The 27,331-nt window shown below is 42.2% G+C and overlaps 1 protein-coding gene across 1 annotated transcript in view; it reads left to right on the forward strand.

Annotated features, from left to right (window-relative positions):
• Nucleotides 1-5,439: 5,439 nt before the first annotated feature.
• Nucleotides 5,440-27,331, forward strand: part of arid2 (AT-rich interactive domain 2) — a 37,371-nt gene continuing 15,479 nt past the window's right edge. The window contains exons 1-6 of the mRNA XM_085376015.1: nt 5,440-5,921; nt 6,045-6,138; nt 7,097-7,194; nt 19,972-20,105; nt 26,402-26,620; nt 26,956-27,023. Coding sequence (XP_085232141.1) covers nt 5,830-5,921; nt 6,045-6,138; nt 7,097-7,194; nt 19,972-20,105; nt 26,402-26,620; nt 26,956-27,023 — 705 coding nt within the window. The 5' untranslated portion in view covers nt 5,440-5,829. The remainder of the gene's footprint in view (nt 5,922-6,044; nt 6,139-7,096; nt 7,195-19,971; nt 20,106-26,401; nt 26,621-26,955; nt 27,024-27,331) is intronic.

The following is a 27,331-nucleotide window of genomic DNA, read 5'->3' on the forward strand; positions in this document are numbered from 1 at the left end:
ACTTTATTATTTCTGCAAATTGCATTCTTATTCGCTTTATGTCTGTTTTCACTTTCTGATGGTAAAGTTAAATGGAAGAAATTACATTTAATGTCCATCACTTATACAATTCGGGGTTAGTGAGCTTATCCCCATCAGCCAGCCTGTCTGCCATTGGGTGAGAGGTTCCCAGTCTGGGCTAAGTTTTGTGTCCAAATGCACAAGTGTTATTTTAGGACATTTCTCGAGAAAAAGCCAAGACAGAAAATTCAGGATTAAGATTCAGGTTTTGACTTTTTAGACAAGCACCAAAGGGACACAGATTTTGCAACACTGTGTGCCAGACTCTGGCACTTTCTCCTTCTAAGGCTGAGATCTGTGGATTCAGTGATTTCTTTTTACAAAGCACTTCCAATCTCATCTTTTTAAATTTGTTTTTGGGGTAATTATCCTTCATTTGTCCACATAAAAGCTTCCTTGACATTAAAATGTATTTTTTAAGAGACACCTGGTCTAAAGGGCAGCAGATGTTGCAACATACAATAATAAGAAAACACAACTGATATTCAGTACAGATAAGTGAACACTAACATGTGCGTCATGTGCAATAACATATCACTAAAAGAGCAACATTAAAAGCAGTCACAGCAATTCTACCACGCCTTTAAGATCTCCCCCATCGTAACCTGTTGTGACAATTTCCGATCCTTTTAAAGATTAGACGTGTAAGGAACAGCTTATTTTAGATTGTTAGCCATCTAAAATAAGCTTAGACTCCTGTAAGCGGCACTAGTTTGCTTGAGGGTGGTAGTGGAGGAGACAGGAGGGTGGGCAGGTAGGTGGATGAAGGCAGGGAGTGAACTAATGGGAGATTTCAGACGGAATGAACCAGCTTGGGTTCAGCAAGAGAGTAGATCCAGCGAGAAGGCCACTCCTCGGCCACACAGAGAGCTCTGGATTGCAAGGAAACAAAGACATTAATGTCAGGAACACTCGAGGAGTCCAATTACCACACAGACTATCCAGGCAGAGGCTGGTTCAAAAATTCAGTTAAATGAGGCGGCAGGTGAGCAACAGGTGTGGTGGCCTAAGAGCGGGAAGACGAGGCTCCGCCCACAGGAGGAACTATGCCTGCCTAACTCAACCTAACAAGTGCAGACCATGACCTGGGACACTTTCCTGTAAAACCAGCAGTGCAACCACTGAACCACCACGTTATCTTGCAAAGAGAGGCAGTGACCCAAAGGGCACAAGTTAGACAACAGCAAAATGGTTAAAAAAAAAGAAGGGCCATGTTTTTGGACGGCTGGGTCCAAATCCCGGTTTTTAATTCATTTGAATTATGATTATGATTTATAATTTGTAATATGATTTGATGAAAGCTCTGTTTTGTAAGTTGGAATGATCCTTGTAATGTGAAAATCATTAAGTATCGACAACATTGTGATTTTATTACATTTGGATCACTCTACAGCAATGGTGGAGTGTGGGTGATGCAAAGCAGGGCGTCTAAAGGGGGCCTTGGGGTGGCACTGACCCTCCCTTAGCTGTGACACAAATATGTCAGAACCTTTTTAAAATAAGTTTTATTCACATTATTATATTTTTATAATAAATATATATAAAGATAATATCAACTAATTAGTACATCTTAAAAAAATACAATTTGATACTGCATCACCCAAAAAATTAACAGCATGAAAACATTGAATTTTATGCATTATTTTACCAAAGTAAAATACCAAACTATTGTATCCGTAGAGAAGAATCATGTGAATAACATCTTTCCTCCTTGGCAGCTTGGGGAGGAGAGTTTCGCTTATTGTTCTAGTCCAAGTTTTTTTCTCTTTACTGGGCTTCAGTTTTTCAGTTTCTCCATCTGCTGGCGGAGCATCATCAGAGACGGTGACTCCAACAGAGCAACTCTGAAATGCTTTTTGAATCATGAGAGGAGGTCCCTGAACAGTCATTCGTCATATACATCCATCAGTAGAACGACACCAGCTTGTTCAGAATGTACAGAACTTTAAACACATCAACATCACTTCATGAATACAGAATTTCCTTTAAAAAACCCTGTGTTACTTCATAAACCTCTCAGTGGTTTGCACCACAGTACATCTCTGACTTGCTGTCTATAACCCAATCAAACCTCTCAGGTCATCAGCTGCACATCTTTCAACTCTTCCCAAGGTTCTTGGCAAGGTTTTATTGTTGTTTTTATTGCTTTAAGGTATATTAGATCTATATAGGCTTTTATCTTTTACGTTAAGCACACTGAGCTGGCACATAATGAAATGTGCTATATAAATAAAATTGCCATGACTAATCCTGACCGCCTCCTGCACCACTTACTTGACAGGCAGTGGGTCACTGACTCAGGTCTGCTGCCACGAAACAGATATGGAAACACTTTAATGTTACATATTATCACCAACTATGATACAATGTATCTGTGTCGCAGAGAATCATCCGACTCCAACGTCCTCCATAACGTCCTTTTATTTCCATCTTGGAGGGATTTTTGAAGTCATGTTCACAGTAAAGAGACAGGCCTGTTGTCTCATTGATTTACATACTAACACAAATACGCAACCTGATCAATAACCAAAATTAAAGTACTTATTTTCATTCTACAACCAACTTTTTAAATTACACTATTTCCATCTGCATTAGGATCAGTCTCCACCCCATGCAGCTCCCTCCCTTAATCTCCCAGCATGCATCCTGCTCCAACTGTAGCACTGTATCCAGTTTAAAATCTCTCAACTGATCCCTCATTATGTTCCTAAGGCAATGAGGGGACTCTTCACTACCCCTCCACACAATGCCTGTCTACCAGAAGATGGAGCCCTTTTCCACCAAACGGCTTCTCAACACTATGACTCCTGTGCGATAAGAGCTCCGGCAGAGGCCACAGGGTGGAGGGAAGTGTAAGGACGTTACATGCGGTTAGCATCCCACTGGGATCTTTTGTCTGCGTGCTTGCAGGCAGCTTGGGCTAACTGCCCCCATTTGCGCCATATGTCATGAGAGGCCTGACTGTCACATCACATGAGGACCTCTGTAGTGATGGCATAACTGATTGTGGAGCTTTCAAATGCAGCCACAGCACACTATTCATCGCTTCATTAATGTATTATAATGAATGGAGGAAAGACAGAGCTATGTTGTTCCCCAATGTGCGCTTTAGGGATATGAATTAATAATGGTGAATGTGATTTGTAGTATTTTTCTTTCACCTTAGTTGGTACATTTATGATTGTGGGAGGAAGGAAATGAGCTGGAGATTAGCTGATAAAACTTTTCTACTTATAAACAAGTATAAGGTGATTGACTTTCTTGAACCATGCAAGCATTTCAAGGTTCCTGTGATTTATCATACAACAGGCTAAGGATTTATTAGAACAAACAGCTAATCTTTAGAAGTAGTATTTATTCACTTGTTTAGTCCAAAAAAATTCCTCAAAAGTACTTCACTATAAGAATAAAGCCACTAACGCAGGCTCTGTTAAAATCTTAACTATTCTAAAAGAATAGTTCTAAAATTTGAACGCAGTATCCAACAATTCCACTCTTTATTAGTTGTTAATCAATTCCGCTGGTTTTCGTTTACTTATGACACTCAAATGCACAGAATAAACATTTTGGTGTTTGACAGTAAACTGTCACAGCATTTACGAACGTTTCTGCCCTAAATGTTAGCAGAGATCCATTTTACTGACAACGCGTAATAAACGACCATTTCGCTCTGCATTTACATTTGCTATCTCGGCAAAACCGGTCGGTGGTGGTAGCATTAACCCCAAAAATCCAAATATAATAAAAAACAATTTACTGACAATTTTCGACTGTTAAAATTAAGTTTTAAATGCTGTTTGGCTTAGCTACAACTGCTCTGTGATCGCACGCACGCACCACGGCTAGCCTGTAGCTACAAAACTTAGCACGCCCTTAACAGTGTTAGCCTTCTGTTAAGGCTAGAGATTGTTAGCCAAATCTCTTGAGAGTAATAAAAGGGTTTTAGCGGTTGATGAATGTAGGGAAAATATGCATCCTTGCTGCCTGTTTGTGAGCTTCTATGTAAGCAGCTGGCATACGGAGAGGTAACTTTGTTAGCAGTGATTACAGGGGATTGGAATCTGACAGGCTAAAGTAGGAAGCAGGCACCGCTACCGTCCAAAGAGTTCACGGAGGCAACAATTTCTTTCCAGAAAAAGCGCTTATTATCGAGTGGCAGTGGAAAAAGAGTAGAACTAGATTTCACGTCGGCGTAAAATATGACAGAGTAGCTGGCTTTGCGCGATTCCCTCAGAAAAGATTAGTGACGAATTTTGCTAACGCTCGCTAAAGCTAACGGGCTAGCGCCTAACCGACACGTTAGCCCAGAATTCGGTTGACGGGTGGGGAGTCCAAACAGACGCGAGGTGAGCTCCGCTGCGCCGCACATTGTTTGCAAAAAAAGAGCCCAATTTCGAAAACCACGCGCAGGGACATGCACTTTTCCACTGTCTAGTGTCAATTCCTCAAAATGGGGTCTGCTAACGTACGTCTCCGCCATTTTGTGACAGGTTTTTCATTGAGCAAAGGGGTACGTGTAATGGTTGAATGTAACCCCATCAAGAAGATATCCGCTTGGCAGTTGTAGGAAAAAGGGATCAGGAGTAATTTCCAACCATCCCGTGAGATAAAGTCGTTTTGAAGTGGTCAGCAAGGGATAGTGGCAGCTTACCAGAAAAAGAAAGAGAAAAAAGAAAGCAGCATGGCAGGAAAAACAAACAAACTTGAAGACTGTATTGAACATATGCAAACTACCCAAAACCTTAACTTTAAAGTTAGCAATTACAGTGTGCAGGGAAATTTTGCACCACCATAAATGCTACACAGTCACTGTGAACATATAAGATTTCCCTGATCTCTGCACCAGGATACTGTGCAATGTAAACATTTAGGTAATATCACCATTAAAAGGGAAATTGTTTACAGGATTTAAAAAAAAAACATATATAAAGACTATTATTAATTTACTGATATTTTGATCGCTATATTCATTCATTTCTGAAGGAGATGAACAGTGTATCTTTACTTCTTATTCTACTGTAGAAAAGCATAATAAAAATATCTTGTCAGTTTATAAAGAGTTTCTGTAAAGGCTATTTTGAAATAATTTTACTGCATTTTTTTCCCTTTTATAAAAATATTCAGCGATTAATATGTTCTCGTATTTTATTGGTAAAATAAGGGTGCTCAATTAATTAGTATTATCCCCTCCCCCACGGGACATTTCCAAGTACCTCCTGACCCGTTTTCCACACGGAGGGAAGAGGGCAGACGGTCCCTAAAAAAGAAAACAGTCTCTATTGTTCCAGCGGTCGCTCGGTTCTGGACGGTGCAGTTCCTCTTTCGGGCATAGAGGTCGCTGCACGCATGGTAGGCCGGCCTCCGCGGCCTTCACATCTTTTTGTCTGAGAACTGGATCCCTCTGCCGCTCTACAGTGTGTGCGATAGCCTCGGAGCTGCGTCCGTAACACACTGTCAAACCACTCCAAACGAATACAACCGCGACCAAAAGCATTAATTCAACACCTTCTGCCATGGCGTTTCTAACCTGCCGGTAAATCGGTCGTATTTGCGACTGTTCGCTGGAACTTAGTACGGGCTTGAATCGGGCTTGCTTTCTGTGTGCATCAGTCTTTATTAGCGAGCTGCCGCTCTTCTTGCTATCAGCTATTTCTTTAACTTTTTTAAACACTCAGCTTGGCGAATGACTGAGCGCCGGCGGAGTATGGGATCCTTGGTGTCTTAAGAAGCGACTGAAGTGGGGTATAACCGTTTTTGCATGCAAAAACAATGGCAAATTCGACGGGGAAAAATCTACTAGATCAGCGAAGGAAAGGACAGGCTTTCCTGGACGAGCTGCGGCAATTTCACCAAAGCAGAGGGTGAGATTGGGGCGTCTTTATTTCCAAGAAATATAACTTTAAATCACCATTGCATGCAGCGGCGAGTTTGCCAGAAGTGTTATTTAAACAAATGTGGATTTATTTCTTGTGTTTTTCCAACAGATCGCCGTTCAAGAAGATTCCTATCGTGGGTGGGAAAGAGCTGGATCTGAATGCTCTCTATATCAGAGTCGTCTCTTTAGGTGGCTTTGCTAAGGTGAGTGCGAACTAAAAGTGTTATTTTCTCCACACTCTGCCTTCCGTGGACTTCCCGGTGGACCACTCCACAACTCCGTATGGGTAACACGGGACAAGTGTAAGCTTCCAGAACAGCGTTAGTGGGTCGGTGTTGGCCTTGTGCTAGTTTGCCATGTATCTCTATGTAATGTGGTGGCTTGTGTTGTTGTGTGTGGTTTGAATTGAGTGTACAACCGCTCCGAGTCAGAGTGCAGTTGGAGCGACTCAAAATTAGCGGGCACGTTTAACATCGATTATCGGCTCGGAGCCCGGCCTAGGAAAACACCGCTTAGGTCGCGGCGTCTCGCCCGGGGTTTTACCGGTAGTTTTCACCCGGGAGGGGGGGGGGAAGCCTGAATTTTCTTTCTCGCCATAGCCATCTTTCTTCGGCTTCATGGCTGATGACAAAATGTAGGCCTCACAGGCCCATGCAGTGCATACAGTAAACGCTACCAAAAGCCCACTCCTAATTCAAACGGGTCGCCTCAAGCTAAAGCATTTGTTTACCGCCGGGGGCAGTTTGCTGGAGTTTAGCCCCGCTAGGTTTTAACGCCAAAAATGAGGAAAGTCAAGTTAGCTCGTTAGCTACAGTGCTAACTAGCCTGAACAGTAACGATAATGACCTAAAGGGAGTCAGGCAGTTGTACCTATTGTACTCAATTGTAAATAAGCACGGCTAATAAACACATGTGAGGCTAAACTTATAAAAATAATAATTTTATACTAAACACTCTGGTGTTTTTTCCCTCCTCCTAAAATATTTTAGAGCAGTTTCCAAAAGTTATTGATTAATGATTCTAGTGTTGCCTCATTTTTTTTTTTTTTGCGGGGGGAACCTGTGGCAGACCAGATGGCTTGCTGTCGGTGTAACCGCTCTTTTTTTGTTTGTGGTTCGCCGGTGTTTTTCATCTCTTAACGAACTCATTTCTTCTTTTCAGGTATCTGACAAAAACCAATGGATTGAACTTGGAGAGGAGTTTAACTTTCCGAGGAGTTGTTCCAACGCTGCATTCGCTTTAAAACAGTACTACCTTCGGTAAGTGGCACGGAGCATGCAGCTCTTGTCCTCTCAGGTAGCATGTGGGAAGTGTTTACAAATGTAGAGATGGAGTCAGCATGCAGGATCCAGCCCTCTCTGCGCCTCTCTGCTGGGAACCTGCACTAGGACAACATTGTGTCAGGCAGCTTAAGTTTCTATTGTGTACTTTTGCTGTGGCAGGGCTAGATAAGAACACCAGTCTTAAATGTGAGGGCTGTCAAGTGTGGATCGTAGCGTTGTTTTTTTTTTTGTTTTTTTGTTTGTTTTTTTTGGAGCACGGTTTAAAGCAGGATTTTTGTATGTCAAACTGGTGAAAATGTTGTAGCCAGGAGAGGACATTTGGTTTTGATGCACCACTGAGCAGATATGTGGGCTCTGATGTGCATTTCACACAGCCCCCCTCCAAAACTCTTAACCCAAGTTATCTGTCATGATGAGAGTCTGCCTTCTCCAACAGCTGGCATTTGTGGTTTTGGTGCTGGCCTCTTTCGCTGTACTCCTTTCCTCATGCATGCAACGATTGTTCCCCTCACCAGCACCTGCCTACGAGGGATCACACCTGCAGTGAAACACTTGTAATCCGCTCGTGGATATTTTGCAAGTTTCTATGTCAACAAGTTATCTGCTGATAGTTCACAGATTACCCACAGTTATGGATGCAGTTAGAATTGGTCAAAGTCTTAATACCTCCTTGGTTACAAAGTATTAACCTGCTACATATCAGTGTTAATGGCAGAATGCGTTACAAGACAGCTTTTCTCAAGCAAATGATCATGTGATTTGGTGCAATGGTCCACTAGGAAGCCCTGACCTCTGACAAGACAGCAGTTGGTCGTCTCTAGTCCTCCTCTTACTACAGTGCAAGTAGCTGCAGTGCAAAGTTGTTTGGTTTTCTGTGCTGGGATTTATGCAGATATCCTCACAGCCTAAGTAAAACTTAACAGACATAAGACTTTTTTTTCTTTTCTTTTTTTGCCTGTGTCTAACAGGTTTAGTATTAAACAGCTTTTGGATTTCTTTAAGTTTGCTTTGCGTGGACAATTTGAGCAATAAATGCAGCTGTTATTTTATGTCAAGACCACATTCATAAATACCAGATGCAAACTTGAGTCAGAAAATGATATAAATAAACGTTACGGCCATCTGAGACTCTTTCACCTGTCTCGCTGAGCTTAGTCACTGTAATTATTGCCTATAATATTGGGAAGGAAGATGAGACATAGAGGAAAGGAGGCCTCGCTTACAGCTGCTGCGCTCTTGTGTCACGAGAGCCTTCGGAGCTGCTTTCTAAAGTTTATCTGAGGTGGCTCGGTGTAGTGGATGTCAGAGGCAGCGGGCAGCGAGGGCTTGTCTTGCTTCAACTGCCGCTGATAATGAAGAGACTATTCTCTCTTCCCTGCATGCTGTCCCCCCCCCCCCCCCCCCCCCCTTTTTACTTTTGCCTGGCAAAAAGTGGGTGAATGTTGTAAATGCTGTGGAGGAAATTTCTCTTTTGCTGTCTCGCAGGGGGTTCAGAGGTCATAGGCAGGTACACAGGGTTCAGATTCAGTGTCTGATTCAGTGTCTCTCTCTCTCTCAAGGACACTTGAGCTGGGTGGATGTTTGCTAATATCAGTTAACCTTGATTATCCAGTTGAATGACCAGCTGTAACCACTGACAGCCTGGCAGTTTGTGAGCAATGTTTGCTCCTTTAACTATTGTGAACACACAGGCAACAGTTTGTGTTTTATAAGTGATGATTAAGGGCATTGTCAGGTTGGGTGCAGTTTAGTTTTTTTTTTTTTTTTTGTTTTTTTTTTAAGTCTGCTATCTTAAACAGGCCCATCTTAAAGTGTTCATTCCTTATTTATTTTATCCACTCTCTGAATTATTTTCCAAGAGTTCCCAGGTAGAAAAGTACAGCTCTGAAAACCTTCACCAGGATCGCACCGCCTGTTGCCCTGACTTCTTTTCTCTGAATGAATGGGACGATCACGATGTGGCCCCCCTCTCTGGTCAGCGCTTCCCACTCAGCGCAGAGTAATAAGCAGCGCTGAAGTTCAGTGCCAGCTCCCACTGCCATCTATTTGATATCTGAATGTCACTGTAATAAGTGAGCGACGCGTGCCAGAAACATTTTTCCAGCTCGTTTTCAACGTGTTGTGAGCGCTGCTTTGACATCAATCTTCACCAATGGCGCTGATTTCATTTCAACTTCAGGGGTGGATGGATTCGTGTCTGGATCAAAGCACCAGCTTCAGATCACTCTGACACTCTGAGGGCGCAGTCAAGACGCAGCTCTGTTTTTGGGCTCGTTTACTGGCAGTGTTGGGGCACGAGATACATATGTAAATAAGAGGTGCGACATTAAGAAAATCCCTGATCAGTCAGTCAGACATACAGAAGGATGTTGTCCAAGGGAGGGCGGTGAAGGAGAGTGTTAAATAATATATTGAATATGGCCAGGACTTGTACACAACATGAAAAAGTGTGAAAATTTAAAGGGATTTAAGGAGTTTGGGGAGATAATAGGACAGTCTGCTACATCACTGCAGCCAGTTTATACGTTTCCCCTCCAAATCTGTTCCTGTCAGCCTGCTACCTTTTTCCCCCTTCTATAATTTGACATATCTATATGTACTCTACCCTGAATTTTGCTGGATTGGCCTCCAGTTACTCAACACTGCTTCCACTTTTTCCCATGGCTGCAACGATTCAAGTGATTCTCAGTCAACACAATTTCACGTCTCCCACGGTTTTCTCTTCCATTAGTAGTTTCATATTATTTGGAAGTGGTTTGGAGCAAACTTTGAACCTTCACAACCTTGTTTTTTTTTTTGTTGTTGTTGTTCCCACTAATACACCATCATGCAGTTTGTTCGGGCAAACTCTGTAATTTGAGAGTGAATGAAGAGTGTTTTGAAATAGCTTTAGTCTTCGACTACTTTTTGTTCCCAAACTGAGGCGTGCTGTACCTAGAAACCAAGTCAGGTGACGGATACCCCGCTTTAACCTTTGTTTGCCCTCGCTGCTGCAACCCCATTGGGAGGAAATAGGGCCCTTGAACCTGACATCAAGGAACATTCACTCCAGCTTCTGCAAAAGCTCAAATGGACAATTTATCAGTTGTTTTATTTTGTACTTATGGCTTATTCTGGCTTTCAGTAACACATTTAAACTGTTAAACGGGGAGAGTTTTCAGAAAGCCCCTTGTGTTATATTTACTTATCCAAATGCCTTCTTTCAAAATGCATTTATTTTGAAATCATAAGTCTGATTTGATCAGCACACGTGTTCATTCATGAGTGTTTCAAATTGGATTCACCTTTTGACTCATGCTATGCTTATGAGTTTGCTTTTTTTTTTTTTTCCTTCAATACTGTGGTTAGACAAACAGAAACAGGTCTTTGTGTATACTGCTTGATGCTGAATCAGCCAACACTAAGCGATCTGTCTCCAGAGTTCAGCAGGGTGCTTCTTGTGCAGACCACTCTTTAAAAGCTAACAGCAACACGGAGAAGCAGGTGCAATCCCGCTCATGGGTTTATTCATTTCACTCAATAGTAGGATGTTTCACATCAAGTCCTCTTCTGTTAGCTGTGCATTTCTCAACCGTTTCTGCCTTGTGACCCTTCTTTTAGACCCTTACAATTAGAAGGTGGTACACTCATGTGAGCATGACATCACTGCTAGTGGATTATGATTAATGCAAATTTATGCTTATTTGAATCTATGTTCTTAGGAGAAAGTGTCAAATGAATAGAATCGTATCAGCCTTGGGGATCTTGTGTCCTGTCACTCTGTCTGTATAGTGAACCATGCTTTGCCCAAAGAGACCGAAACCTTTTGAAGTAACTGCAACTTTCAGGGATAACATCTGTTAATAGATCTACATTGCAATCGAAGAATGAAATATAGACATTGCTTTTGGTTTGGGATACTTTCACCGCTGCCCTGTTGGTGTTTTCAAACTAGATGTGACGAGTAGGAATGGATATGACTAAAACTCATTGGTTAATGGGTTGTCGGTCACACGTTTTCTGACTCTTAAAATGAGCAAAATTCACAACATGGACTTTATGTTCTGGTTAGTCTCCCCCCACCCTGGGGATCACCCCCTGGTGTTCACTGAAAGGATGTATGTCTAAGGCACTTGTACCTTGACTTTGATGTAGCTTTTGGGTCTGAAAAGCAATCTTTTGTACTGTCTATGGTGGCAGTCGGTTTAGATTGATGTGTTATTTATGGTAGGTTGCATTTGAGTGCATGTGCACTGCAACAGGAGACATGCATGCATTCTCAAATTAAATATGAAGTCACACCTGTTTTTTTTTTTTTTTTGTTTGTTTGCTTTTATTTGTAGCCATGTATGGACTCTTCCTCTGCCATTGTAGCTTTGGTGAGCATGACACATGAACCAGTTCTCCACCTGCTGCAGGTTCTGGTTAGAATGGCTTTTCAGAGCTGGTGGAGCTGGAGTATGTCCGGTATAGGGCGAAATCCTCTTTTGGGGAAGCAGTTAATGGCTGATTCTGGTCTTAGAGTAATGGTTAATGGTAAAAACAAACAAGTTGATAAATGTCCAATAAATCAGCTGTTACACATTCTACACGGATCTTCCAGATAAAGTGTGGAATCACCGCTAACGACACATATCTGTGCAGTTCGTTAAACATCAGGTCTTTAGCTTTACACACGTGATATTGCTGTTTCTAGAAGGCAACAAACCAATGAAAACACAACATTGAACTATTGCCCAGCTTTTGGACTGCACACATATTTTTCTAGCAGGTGTTAATTTTCACACCGTTTTATCAGATTATGCCATGCACCGTGATGGCTGTTTGGTGCCACTGCTTCCTGTGCCATGCTGCACAGCCTCCTGTAAGTTCTCCTGAAACATCTGGATGAAGTGGCGTTTGATCTGGCTTGCATTAGCTCTCTTTGTATTCCTCCTGCTCCATCCTAGCTGCTGCTCAGGGTCGCCTAAATGAAGATGAGTTATCGAGAGAGGCATGTGGACCAGTGCTGCCTCCTGTGGTTTTATACGCATTAGTAGAAGATGTTGCACAATACAAGAGCAAACCTTCTATCACAGATAACATCTGAAGGCTCTTGGGACTTTTTTTTTTTTTTTTTTGGGTCTGTCTGTAATTTGACCTGCCCTCCAGCAGTGTTGGCCACCACTGATAGCCTAATCTCCTTCTCTCAGTTTCCTTGCTAACAGGCAGATGTATTTGGCAGAGCCACAACCAGACTTTGCCATTTTCTTAAGCTCTTTAGAAGAACTGCATGACTTAGCTTGCGGTTTGCTTTTAACTGGAGTTTATTCTCTGTATTTTAGTCAATCCCAAGTTAATAGCAACCCGTGTCTTAAAAGAGTAAACTCTCTAAAGAGTAAATCTCTAATGTTCTAGTGCTGGAAGACACCCATGATAAGATTATGTACATGCTATATAGACAATTAAAGCAAGCACTAGTGAGAAACACTTTATAAGCCCATACAAGTGTTATTGTTTTCATAGGCCTTCTCACGGGAGACTTTGACCTGGGGAGGCACAGGCATATCACTGATGGCTGCATTCAAATTGAGGGAAGGTGGCATTCAGGTTAACCGTCACATCTTACATTAATAGATGTGGCTTCAAAGTCGTGAGCAGTCAAAGCACCTTGTGCAGCGAAGATCTATAGACTGATGGTCTGAGTGAGGAGGGGTGGGGGAGGCAAATTACAAGAGAGCCAGAGCCAGTTGGCAACCTAAAGCTGAGCACGCTCCCAGTAAGCTGAAGTAGCACTGACTTCAATAATTGTTTTAGCATGTTGTGTTTTAGGAATGTGGGCCACTAGTCGACCATACAGGTAAACTGCATGTTGCTTGTCGGCCCCTAGAAGTATGAGTCAGTGTACAGCTTGAGTTAACCGATGATTCCAAAGTGTCACCTACAGATACCTGTCTGTCTGACCAAAGTCATTATTCTGCAGGCGTGCCTCCCAGATTAAGCTTTCCACAGCTTTGACACAAGTGATCAAAGCATCTACCAATAAGAGTGAAGGAAAATAATGATTGACATATTAGTAGGGTTGACCAGCCCACTCGCTGGTCCCACTTGCCCCGCGCTTGCTGTGTGGATCCCCCTTAAGTGTCTAAAAGGGTCTCATTGCTGCATTCGGGACCCGTGAAGGCAGATGGGATGTGATGAAGAAATGAAAGCAGATAACTTCAGAGCCAAACGAGAAAATGTGTCTGCTTTTGGGAAGGTTTTAATTTATTTATTTTAAATGACTCTTGTCGTTCTGATCGCGTTGGCCACACATAGTAAACACGTGTCATTGTGTTATGCACAGCCTAAAGTGCCACATGTATGAACTGCATTTAAAATACGACTGGTTTACTGAAGAATGTAATTAACTGTTTCAAATTACTCTTAAATGCACACACAATATTTGCACAGACTGTCTCTAACCTCATCCATTAGACTGTGCTCAGTTTGAACTGTTTTCTCACATTCAGACTAACCACTTAGGCAGATTTTTGTTTTCCCTCCAATTTTATCAGCCAGACAGTTAACAGCCTAGAAAATCCCTCAGTGTAATATTGCAGCTTTTACATTTATTATATAAACAAATGTCCTTAGTAATGAAATTATAAATACTTTTTGATTTCTTCTTGTCGGGGCAATAGTGGAACCCACAAAACCAATCACAGCTACAGTTTGGATGGATCACACTTTAGCATGTTCTGAATAGGGCTGCCACAAACGATTATTTTGATAGTCGACTAGTCACCGATTATTTTTGCGATTAGTCGACTAATCAGATCATGCATCCATTGAACGTAAAACGTACAGCTTATTGCACGAGCATGCATCTGCTCTTATATAACTATCATCACTACAGCTTTAAGTGTTTAAGGTATGTGCTAACTAAAAATAAAGACAAGATGATAGTTTATTAAATTTTAATGAAGTTTGCAGATTGTTTTGGAGAAGTTTAGTAAACTCAGACGTCTGCTCCTTGCTATCTAAAATATAACAGGACACCTGAGTATATTCTCGAGCATCTCACACTTCTGATAATCAGTTGTCTGCTTGACGTTTATTAAGCTGTGTAAAAACTGTAACTTTAATCTCAGCCAAACCGATTTACTCAGGAACAAATAAAATACTGAAAAAAGCCAAACAATATCATTTTTAAGTTCTCTAAGTGACTTATATATATTTAACCTGAGTAGCGAAAGATGGGGTGGGTTTGAAAACGATTTGCCGGGAGTCCGGTGTTCTCACCGGCTCTAGTGAGCCTGTAACTCCGGCTAGCTAACGAGCTAGTGGGTAACAGACGTCTCCGGAAACGTCGGAGCGCTTTTGAAAATATGTGGTGTCTTGATAAACTGAGCAGATGTTTGAAGTTTACACAGCTACATTCTCGTCTGAAAATATGTTAAATGTTTATTTTGTGACCCAGAAAGAATAATAAGAGTAACATTAAAACTAACTAACTGCCGCCATTGTTGGAAACTGAGCAGGGCCGCGCTATGAATTCTGGGACACAGTTTCTTCTTCTTCGGGGTTTAACGGCAGCTGGCATCCTTGTACATGCAGTGCTGCCATCTTCAGTCCGTTATTACACTCTTAAATCCTACTACTTATTCCTGTGTCTTCTGGGATCTTACAAATCTTCAAACGACGCGTCGACTATTAAATTAGTTGTCGACGATTTTGATAATCGACGTAATCGTGACTAGTCGACTAATCGTGGCAGCCCTAGTTCTGAATATACAGCCATACCAATGATTCATCCTACTATTTATAGTGTTACAAAATAACTGGTTTTAGAAAAAATGTGTGAGTGGTCACCATCTCCATTTTCAAGGCAATGATGTGCCTGCGTGGTGAAAAGCTATCATCGCAAAGTCCGATGTAGCCGAGGCATCCTTTTCAGCGGAAAGGACCCTTTAACAGCTCATGTCAGGATTTTCCAAAAAAGATAGAGACACTCGGGTCACACTTTTCCTTGACGAGTTAGCGTTGGTTCCATTCAGCAGAGCACAGTGCCAATGTGGCGCTTTTCATTCTCAATGCCAAATTTTTATTAGTGGATTCTACAGGAGTGGCTTTGCATGACTCACAGTTCAAAATAATCTTTATATGTCTCATACTGGGCATCGTTACATCTCCTCTGCTTTAGCTGCTCTGCTTTTAAGGCAGCTTTCTTCTGACTGTCCACCACTCGTAAACAAAGCAGTGCATGAAACGACTGTATGAGGATTTCTGTGCTTACTGACATTTTTCAGCGCCAAAAGGAGAAAAAGTGTGCTGATATCAATACTTGAAATTTTGGCAATTTTTTTAAGGTGTCTCCACCCTTTTTATATACGCTATATGCATGTTAGAAAGTGAGGAAAAGATTAGTCTTCTTTAAGCAACTTTGCATCATCATGAGTCAGTTGACATGTATGCTCTGTACTGGCTTTAAGTTGAACAAATGGTTAGTGCTGTCAGTGATCCCGCTCTCAGTTGGCTCAGTGACCTCCATAATCGCTCCCGTGATTATTGACAAAGTAAACCACCCTCAGCCTGCGCTGGGCAGCCAACTCCATTAAACCCCAGCAAACATTTCTCTGCAGAAACTTTCACTTTGTGTGTGTTTGTAATCTCAGCGTCCTCGTCCAGCAGGGGGCAGTCCACTCTCATACACTGACACGCACTGGGGGCATTTGGGTAGTTGAGAGTAACTGAAGACTAGAGTGCCCAATCCCTGATCCAGATGTCCGTAAATAACGCCACGCTAATGACAGTAGCTGTCTGCGCCGGGGTCTGCTCATCACTGCTCGCGCTTTGCGAGTTTCCCCCATGCGGGCGTGCTCAGCCCATTTATTTTGGAGGGAAAATAGGCGCTCTGTGACAACAAAAAAAAAAACATGCACACACTTCCCTAAACGGTTGTAGTAATATTGAGGCAAGCCACGGCGGTTTGTGCTGCCTGGTGGTCGCGTGCTACTGAAGCTGCAAGGGACTGATGTTTCTCTCAAAATGCGCGCATGAGGGTGGGGAAAAAGGGGAAGTGAAGGCACAAGCATCTGCAGCCCATTCCTCTCCCCTCTTCCCATGCCCCCCCCCTTTTTTTTTTTTCTTTTTTCCTTTCTTCATGCTTGTACTCAGACAGCGGTTGATGACGCTGCAGTCGGGAGTAGGCCCTATCGCTCTCCTGCTCTTCCTCCCTCACTCACTTTCTGTCTCTCTCTGCAAATGAAGGCTGAGTGTATTTATAGTCCAGCGTGTCACCCGGCAGCCAGCGAACGGGGGATTACCTCGGCCACGATGAACTAGCAGAGCCTAATTCAGAAACAGCACTCGCTCGGTGACTCACAGCCACACAAGCTGGGCTTGCCACACTGGTAATACTAAGGTATTTTACTGTGTGTGTGTGTGTGTGTGTGTGTGGTGTTTGTGCACATTTTTACGAGGTATTTATGATATGTAAAAAAGTCTGAATCTGCAGTCACATGCTCATTCGGAACGTTTTTTCTTTTCCATGCAAGTTGAGTGAGAAGTTCCCAAGAATGAGAGGGAATTTGCTTTTGGCTTGCAGCTGCTTCTACCATAGATTTTTAGCAGGTAAAAGTGAGGAAAATGTGTATGTAGCTCATTCATTTGAAATCAAAGTTGCCTAACAACCGGCAGTTCAGGTGCATGGAAAGTGCGGCATTTAAAATTTAAGAAAGCATGCAAAGCCCCCCTTTATGACTGTGAGAGGTGTGCATGTTATGCAAAGACGGTACTTTCTTTTTGTGTGCTTATTTCCATTGTATGTCATTCTTTACTTAAGACTTCAGAGCCCATAAAAGGATGTTTAGCTCCTTTCATTCCCTGCTTTGTTTCTGCAGTTCTAGTGATTGCAGGGCAGTTTAGGAGTGAACATGAACTCTTGCATTTTTGTGGGGTGGGGGAGAAATCTGGTGTGTTTATTGTGTTGCCTTTTCCTTTGGCGAGCTGGAAGCTAGTTGAGTATTTGCATGATTCGGTGCCAGGGTGATAAGTCACACAGTAAGGAGCTTGACTTCACATTTTAAAGAACCGGTTTGAGGGCCGCAGTTGAGGCCGTGCTGGCCTGTTTGTGATGCTGGTGTTGCAGACATTTGCTTTTAGCTGCCACACTCAGGGAACAAACAAACTCTGTCCTAATTTTACGTTAGAGGAAATACTGCCTATATCACCTTGTTATGCAATGAGATAAAGTCAGATCACTCAAAGGTAAATGGGTAGTAGGCTGCACACCCTTGAGAGAGTTTAATTGCAATGGGGCGTTTCCTTTTGATGACACAAAGCACTCCTCATAATAACACCAGCAGGTAATGCTGTAACATAACATAGTTTTAATAAAGTAAAGCAGTAAAGTGACCCCAAAGGCCTCAGGGCATTTTTGCGTACAGGTCGCATTCATTACGGAAATTTTAGTTGTTTGTTTTGTTTTTTTATGTTTTCCTTTTACTTGTATTGCTTTGAGTTTAATTTGAGCACATTATTTATATAATTTTTTGTTGTTTCCAGTGAAAGCAGGTGTTGATCTTACTTCCATCGTCTCATTCTTCAACTCTGCTTGTAATTTGAAGTGTGTTACATTAATTGACATATTTCCCTTAGTTACTTCACTCTAGTATCTCCCAAATAGTTTATTGTAACACATTTCCCACAGAGACGTCCAGAGTCGGTCACATCAACGTTTTCTCATCCTAGTAGGAGACCCAGTGACACTCAACCCATGCATTTTTAGTTCTTCAGCTGGACCAGCTGTGAATCGTCTGTCTGCAACATGCATAACAGAAGCAAGGAGAGTCTGCAGAAACAATGTGGGCATTCCTCAAAGAGACTCTGCTTTAGCTCTAGATTAACTGAATCTGACACACTGCCCTAAATCCCCTCCACCTGCTAGACTTATTAGCCTAAATAAATCACAAAAATGGACATAAAAGCATTCATCTGTAAATTAAAGTAACAGGAAATGTTAAGAATATGTTTTGCTGACAGGACACAGACTGAAATGCTGGGATGATTGCTGAGTAGCTTACTGATGTGACTACAAGGTGTAATGTTAGTTACAGTACATTAGCTTTAAGCATTTATCTTACGTTAGCCATTGTAAACACAGGGGGTCACGGCTGACTTCACAGCAGGAATGTCAACAAAATGCTAAAGTGTGTTTAAGGATGACATGAGAATAATGTTAATACAAACTGAAACTCATTCACCTTGAGTTCTGTGAGATCTTTTAGGTGCTTTACTAAATTTTAAGCATTTTCTCATGTGGTCTGAAAAGGATGATTGCATCATTTGGATGTTATCATTTGAGAATCAGTTATCAGCCAGTGGTTATCCGCTGCAAACGCAAAGTGCTTCCGTACCCGACTCTCTTTGTATCAGCCAGTCTGTTCAGATCCGTGTCGGCAGCCACACTAGTTGCTGTCTTCCTCGTGTAGTTTCTCCTATGCTTGTGGGTTCTTCTTCTTCCAATCAGTGGCTTTTTGCAGTGAGAGATTACTGTGGATGCGGTCGGCTGTATCGTCTAGTAGCTGTGTCTTTAAGGATGGTAGTACTTCAGTGTTGGCACTTTACAGTATAAACCTACTCCAACGCAACTATGAGAAGTAACTACAAACAGTGTTATTTTCTTTCATTCCTTTTAGTTTTACTGTTTGTTTGTTCGTTGTTTTTTTTTATCGGGCATAGTTGCACATGTTTAGCACTATCTGAAAATTCAAGAGTGGACTTTTCACCATGCAAGAGTGTGTGATTATCACAGAGCATTATTTGTGTTGGGGTTTTTCTTTCCTTTTTTTATTATATAAACAAATCATTGCCAGTTGTGCTCTTTCCATCTTTGCCATCACGGCTGCTCTTTTGTTTTGTGGCTTCTTCTCGCCGAGCTATTTAAAGCCATATCACTGAAGGAAATGTGTGTATGAAGAAAAGTTATTTGTTGTTTTTGTTCTCCGACTCAGAGATCCGGATTTAGAAAAAGCTGAAATTGAAAACGGTCTTTGCGTTGCCTCTGTTTCCTAAAGCTTTAGAGCTGGGATGTCAGACTGATTTTACACTGTGGCACACATCGGACCCTCTTTGATCTTATGCGGGCTGGACCAGCGTAAGCTCTCCTTTCTGTCACTGTAAAGAAGTTTAGCGACACATTTAATCCCTCGGGTATTTTTAAATATCAGAAAAAGAAGTAGAAAATGATACCTCTGCTTTTCGACATGATAAAGAAATTATGCTTTGGGCTTAAAGTGTAAGAAATAAATGTGTAACATTATTGAAAAAGTTCTGTTAGCTCATTGCACAGACTGTCCTGTAATAAAAAAAATAGCAAGATTACTACTGTAGTAGTAGTAGTAATCTTTTACTACTGTAAAAGTCATACATTTCTATAGTGGATACTGAAAAAACAGGAACTTTCTGTCATTTAATTGTTGCATTACGCATTCACTTTGTAGCATGAATGGGTGGAGGCCTTTGTCAGCAGGAAAAGAAGTATAACTTATGAAGATGCAGTTAAGAGTAATAAAGTTCTCCTTCACATTTTCTAAAGCAGTCCAGTTAATCTGAAATTTTGTTTGCCCTCATTCTTAGAACAGCTTCAGCCAACAACTAACTTAAAACTCTAAAACATCGACTTCAGCCCTTCTGTGCTCTCAAAAATCTGCCCGTGTGCATTAAAAAAAAAACAACCTTGCACCTTGAAAAGGAAGTAGCTCAGATGTTTGCTTATCCTGTTTTCCCTCTCTCTCTCTTCCCGCCGCACAGATACTTGGAGAAGTATGAGAAAGTCCACCACTTTGGCGAGGATGACGAGGAAGCGCAGCCAGGGAATCCCAAAGCCTCTCTTCCAATCGGTGCAATTCCCAACTCTTATAACTACCAGCAACACATTGTATCAGGTAAAGTCCTGTCTGTGATCACTGTGTTTCTCTGTCACGTCTGTGTCACGTACAGGTGTCCAGTTTCTGCTTGCATACGTTTTCTTTCTCACTTGTTCATTTCTCTGAAGTTCATCCCATCTGTGTCTCGGTCTCTCTCTGCCCTTTGGCTAACTCAAGCACTCAGTCCTCACACAGGCATGATTGCAGCAGCGCATCACTTCATCAGCGCTGGGTGTGTGCAACAAATGCAGAGCTGATCAGCCCTCAGGTTAAGCATATGCACAGAAATACGACTCTGCCATTTGTTTCTAGGATTTTTGTTTTCATCACTTGAATTTATTGTGACGAATCGGAGAGCTTTGTCTCCGATAGTGTTAGATGACACACTGTGGTGTGTTACAAATTCATGTGAGCTTTTCATGTTCTGGCATCAAGCAGGCTTCATTTGCTCGTTCTGCTGTGGAGGTTAGAAACACTAATGAGCTCATGTGATACAGCCTTTTGTAAAAGGTCTAATTGTAATTTTCTAGTTTTAAACGTCTGAGCCTTTAAGCATGCGTAGGGCATCCTTATGTGTGTTTCTCGGCAGGCAGCTCTCCCTTCATCCACAGCCTTTGTGCTTTACACAGATGCCAGATCCACCTGCTAAGATGCAGGGTTTTTGTTTAGACTGGGTCTGTTAAGGCTCAACTATACCTCAAGTCCACCAGGATCCACTTGGGTCCGTCTGATGTAGAATTACAGTGATCGCCAGACTTAACGCAGATGACCTCGTGCCTGGTTGTTTTCCTGACTGTGGATAATTTACATTATAGTTCAACTACCCATGGCAGCAGACTTTGAATGGTAGGAATGACTGCTCAGCCATTGAATAACCAGGTGTCGACGACTGCATATAATCAAGACTTCATACTCTCTGCAGTCCAAATACTACACAGGAAACCCCCTCAGTCCTGATTCTCCTGGCAGGGTTTGCTGTAGTATATTACAGGATTTCAAACACACTGTGTTGTCTCTTTACTGCTACGTGTAGTTATTCAGTGAAGGTCTATTCTTTGCCAGGAAAAGCCAGACATTGGTGTCAGCCCAGTTCACCCCACACATAGACTTTGCTTGGCTTGGCTGCACAGGTGCGTGAACTGTTCTTAACGAGTGTATTTGGTGACTTATGTAGTTTTTGGTCCAATTGAGAGAACGGACCGGCTCGCCTGCCAGGCTGCTCTTGAGGCGTAGCTCAGTCTGTCTTTCAGTTACTACTTCAGACAGTTGGCGTCTGCCTTGTTAACCTCTATCTGCAAACCTAATGACATCTACCAGCCGGTCACTGTTGATCTGTGATGGCTAATCAATTTGTTGCTGAGAAAGATGGCACGATGAGAGGCTCAAAGACTCTAAAATATGAGTGTTTTTTTTCCTTTAGAGGTTGACTAGCGATCTAAGCATGATTGGTCTGTGTACGAGTAAAACCAAAGAGACCAATTTGCGTTATTTTAGCAGAAATCTGCATTTTGGTCTTGTGTCAGGATAACTAAAGTAAACGACCTGTGGGATAGTCGAGCCTCTCTGCTGTTGGTCCAATTCACGACTCTGCTTTATTGTACTTTTCATTTAATCCCTTTTGTTACACAGTGACTCATTTAATTCAGATTTCACCTTGCTAAGTGCTGCTGTGTTTGAGCTGAGCCTGCGAAGCATGCAGTGATTTGTCTGTGCCTTTTTCATTTTCTTGGAAGTTGCTTACACACACCTAAGCGTTGACTAATTATTTTTCAAAGCCAGGCATGCAGCCACTTTCTTTACAAAAAGCAGCCCCTGAAGAGTCACATTATATTTCACACAAAATGTTTCTGCGTATGCATCCAAGGCCGGCCTCTTGTCTGTTTTGTCAGGCGGCGCTCACACACACACACAGTGTGAGATATCCATTAGCCTCACAACGTTGTAGAGCTGACCGCTGGGCTGCTCTCAGAGGTAATTGACTGTCCTGACAACAGTTATTGATGAAGGGAAGAGGGAAGCACTTGTTGGTTTTCCCTTTGCCTCACTTTAGATTAGAGTCTCCAGCCTTTCAGTCGCAGGCTCTTTCCTTGCTGCCCGCTGAGCTAATTGACTCCAAAACACGACCATGGAGGGGCAGAAAACACGACAAATGGTGGTGAACTTAACTGCGGCTTGTAAGGTTTTTTTTTTCTTTTTTCCCCCCCTTCCACCTTCATTCACTAGCCAAAGAACAGTTACTCCCCCATAATACTTGTTGTACAACACTTTTATTCCTGCTTTTTTTCCCCTAAAGCTTGTGATTGTAAGTATTATGTCGTATTGAGCGGTGATGATTCACTAATTCTGTGCTTGTAATACTCAAACGCTCTTGCATGCCCTTGGCTCAAACCATTAATTTTAAATCAGTTGTAATCTGTATGATGGAAGGAGAGCTCATGATGACAAAGTGTAACAGTTCTGCGTAGCTTTACGGCGACTTTTATTTTCGACGCCCACACTTTTTATGCTTGTGGTTCTCTCAGCGTGTTGTTTTCACCATTAAAGGTCGAAACAGCAGCTGTACATTCACCTAACTTTAAGCAGCACACAAAGATGGTATTAACCTGACCACCACAGAGTTAGAGCTGCAACCACCAATTTCATCATGGCTTCATTGTTGGCTTAATTTCTCAGGTTTTGCCTATAAATACATTAGCACTTAACTTACAAATGAATTGGAAAATATTTTCATCGACACATTTGACAAGTTGTATATTTAAGAAGAAAATAGATTACAGAAGATTAATGAGTTCATCAGTTTGTTGCTCTGCTAATTGCAGCATTAAACAGCCCATGCGGTGATTTCCATGTCAGTCACATCTGTTTGAGGGACTAAAGATGACAGGCATCCGGTATTCATTTGCTCGGTGCGCACAGAGATTTCTCCATATTCTCTTAAATCTTTTGATGGTATTTGCTGTAGATGATGAGATGATCAAAGGCTTTGCAATTTTATGTTAAGGAACACAAGTGTTCTACAATTTATAGACAGTTTTTTGCAGATGAGTGGAACTCTGGGTCTCTAAGATGCTCTTTTTATACCCAGGCATGTTGCTAACTTGCTGCCAGTTAATCTAAATAGTTGCAAAATCTTTGTCCAGCTGCGTCTTTTTTGGATATCTTAGTTTTCTAGCCTTTTGTTGCTGCCTTAGAATTCTTTTTATCCCCATTAAATGGTAAAACATCTGTTTAAACATGTTTTCTTAGTTCTATTGTGAAAACATTTATGGGTTTATGAGCTTTTTAAGTCATTTAATTGGTTTTATTTAAATTTTTTTACATCGTTCCAACATTTTCAGAATTGGGTTTAAAGAAGCTATATGAAAATAAAGTTTTGAGCCTAAAAAGAACAGTAAAAAACGTAGAGCCTGTAAAAGTACCGTCTGTTGCCCAAATGCAAACTATGAGCTCTGTTTCCACAGACTAGGGGGCTCATGATTAAAGGGCTCTGCTTTTAGAAACTTTAGGAATCACAAGTAAGTTTTAAGTGTGAGAACTATGTGCTCTATTAGGATAATATGGAACTATGAGGCCTTTTTAAGGTGGCATGAATGTTTGCCGCCATGCACCAAACTCTTTGGTTTGACGTCTGGCCCTCAACGTTTTGGGAATCATCTTCGCAAAACTTGAAGTTGAGACTTTTGACAGGTTGCTAGCATGCTTGTAGGCTTGGCACATGGTCATCTTGGCTATATTATTTACGAGTCGTAGCGATAAATGTTAAATGTGCATTTCTTTACCTTCTTTTATGAGCTGATTTAGAATTTTTGTTTTTATTTAAACATTTTGACGCTGGTTGTAAACTCCAACATTTGAAATTACGCCATCTTTGAACATTTAACTGCTGTAAAACTGATTTAACACAACAGATTCCGATTAGACGCTGCCTTCTGATTCGCTGCTAGGCCAGTAACAATTAACAAGGCTGCTATTGGCTGGTGTTTGCAATGTGTGGCTGATTTATCAGCTGCCAGTTTCCATCATGGCAGCAAAGCTTCGGCACAAGTGGGATGGCCCTCGTGTTATCATTGCAACACTTACTGAAGCTACCATAAAATTGTTTATGAAGACCGATATTAGCGTCCCGTTGGTGTGATCATGAAACCCCTTACATACATACTTGATGGCAAGAAGGTATCTTTTATTCACAGTGACACTGATGTGTCTGCAGTGAGCGGATACTGGCTGATTTTTGTGCACTGCCTCTGGTAGATCTTTGAGAAATGAAGCCCATTTGTACCACAGGCCCTGAATTTAAATATAACTATACTGCATAGTGAGCGGTAATTATTTGACAGCTTTTCTGGAAACCTCTCACCGAGCCTCTCTTTACGCTGTTGTCTCTGAGGCGCGCGACAACTGTTAATTCATTCCTGCTCATAAAGCCTGCACCCGTCAGACGAGCCGATGTCTATCAGTCCTCTGCGCCTCTGTTCGGCGGCCGGCTCGCTGCAGGTGCTGGAGGACAAGCTCAGGCAGGCAGCTTCTGAATAGAGCCGTAGCTGCTATAATGGCAGCTCAGCTGAATTACATTTGGCTTCACAAACCTTTTCAGCATGGAAATCAGATTCACTCAGCAGGACTCCCCCCTCTCTCTCTGTTATGATTGGTTTCCAGAGGCAGCAGTCTACAAAGACCCTGCACCACAGTGAAATAGCCACTGTTTGGGGGAGGGAAATGACACCTATGCACACAAAATGATGGATGGCAGAAAATCCGGCAGTAGCACAGGGAGGAATCTCAGGTCTTTGCTTACAAAATGATTGCACCTCCACACCGGAGAGCTTCTCAGTAATAATAGTGAAATCGGGCCTTGTTTTTCCCACACAGCTAGCAGTTGGGATTACAAGTCTTTTGATTATAAAACCTTCATCATGGAGGCTGACTGATTCACATTCAGATGCAATTAAAAGTTAAAGGGTGTTCATAAGTCGAGACCAGACACATCAGACTAATCTGAGCTAAAAACAACTTCGTGCCCATTTCGTTTGCTGAAACTTCAGTTAAAGGAAATGGAAACAGGGGCTGAACTTGCTGAAAGTGTGCAGGCAAATGTAGTCCTCTGAGGGACCGGCTGAAGGCCGCCGCCTTCTCACTGCTCAGATTTACATGATGTTGTCATTACTTTGAAAACACTCATACAATGTGCTGTCCTGCTTCATTGTTGATCATTTAAAATCAAATAAAACTCCAAACCAACTGCAGAGTCACTGATGGCTGTTGACAGGAGGCCCATGATGAACCTTACCTGACTTTAAACCTCCTAATTAACACTTTGGCTTCTTTCACACTTGTCACCCGCTCATGTCGTGACTACCACCGCATCTTCTTTTATGTCACAGGTGACATTACTTCACAGCGTCGCAGCTAAATCAGAAGCTGATCTCATACTTGAACTCTGAAAAATGTCACGACACAGTCTGAACTTACCCTTTTGTAAAAATGTAGCACACAGCGTTAGTTTTTGTCAGCCATGTTCTCCATCCACCCATCCGTCATCTTAACTGCTTGTCAAAGTCAGGGTCGTGAGCTTGACAGATTGCCAGTCACTATTTATCTTAACATGGCTGTCTTTGGACGGCAGGGGGAGGGTGTCATACAGGCTCCACACTGTGAGGCCACAGTGCTCACCGCTTCACTGCTGTGTGACCTGCACTGCTCACATCAGCACACAGACTTTGTACCACAAAGCTGGCGAGTTCAGTGTAGGTGTTGAGCGCTTGTTCCCACTCTCTCCTGGAAGGGTTCAGGGCTACAGAGCACGTGTAAAAATGACTACAGCGAATAAGGCAGCTAAAGCTCCTCAGTGAGGTGAAGGCCTAGCTCCTGCCATAAGACTTTGACAGAGTAATTCATGCTTTTATTACCTCTTGGCATTCTTCATATGTTGGCTCTGATCGCTCGTTATTTTGTCGCCTGGCTGCACTAAATTGCAGCAGCTCGTGTTTTGACGGGGAGAAACGGCCGGATCACATCACACCTACGCTGGTCTCCTCACTCCGACTTCCAATCAGTTTCACGATCCAGGATCTGTTAAGTAAGGTGGTGACACCTTAAAGAGCAAACAGCCTTATTTACTTTAGATGATTTTTTAGTGTGTTTATTGTGACTCTGTGACTGTTATGTATAAAATATGTTTTGTATAACCTGTACAGCACTTGTATAACCTCAACTGAGTTTGTTTGCTTGAGGTTGCTATAGAAAGCAGGTATGTGACATTTCTCCCACCTCACTGATATTTAATTCTCCTTTTTTTTTTTTTTTTTTCCCTTCAGACTATCTCCGCCAAAGCTATGGACTGTCTACGGACTTCGTTCCACCATGTGACTACAACAAACTGGTGCTGTCTCTCCTTTCGGGCCTACCCAATGAAGTGGACTTTGCCGTTAACGTTTGCACGCTGCTTTCCAACGAGAGCAAGCACGCCATGCAGCTGGACAAGGACCCCAAACTGGTCACGTTGCTTCTGGCACACGCCGGCGTCTTCGATGACTGTACGTTCCTCAGCTCTTCACATACTGAACAGTAGCATTATAACATTTAGATAAAAAGACTGAGGTTGTTTACCTTGGTTTAGTAAAAAAGCATTTTCATTTTAATTGTGCTTCCGTAAAGAGGAGCAATTATTCTGTGGGCATGAATCTCCAAATATTTTCCCAGTTTGCCGCCTCCCCTCTCTCACCTCTTTGTTCTAGGATCAAAGGTTCTGTCTTCTTAGCAACCCCTAAATATAATTTGTCAAAGGGGAATTGAAGAAGAAGGGAAAAGAGAGAGATAATACCATGCTAAGCCCAGGCGCTCCCTCTAACATCCCTCTGTGTCTTTGCAGCGCTAGGCAGCTTCTCTGGGGTGTTTGGGATGGACTGGAAGGAGAAAACCTCCCGAGACTTCGTCAGGGTAAGTTCTACATTTTTAATTTATTTTTTACAAAAAGTCTAATGTTCTCCGACCTTTTCCTGCTAAATGTGCGCTGCTTATACTGAGAAGCCACAGAGCACGTGTGACTCTGTACAGTGTGAAGATTGGCAGGAATCCAGCACTTAATCCTGACAAAGGGATTTCTCTGAGGCATCTTTAAGACAGAATGGAGGTCAAATGACTTTGATCTCAGTCGATTTAAGAGGCATGCATAAAAGTCGAGTCAGGACAGACAAATAATGCACTGTAGGATTTAATTTTGCCTCAGTCATACAGGCTTTACTTTG

Source organism: Diplotaxodon limnothrissa, linkage group LG17 (genome assembly GCF_057381915.1).
Source record: "Diplotaxodon limnothrissa isolate DT_005_m linkage group LG17, D_limnothrissa_male_GT1.1, whole genome shotgun sequence".
Classification (NCBI taxonomy): Eukaryota; Metazoa; Chordata; class Actinopteri; order Cichliformes; family Cichlidae; genus Diplotaxodon; species Diplotaxodon limnothrissa.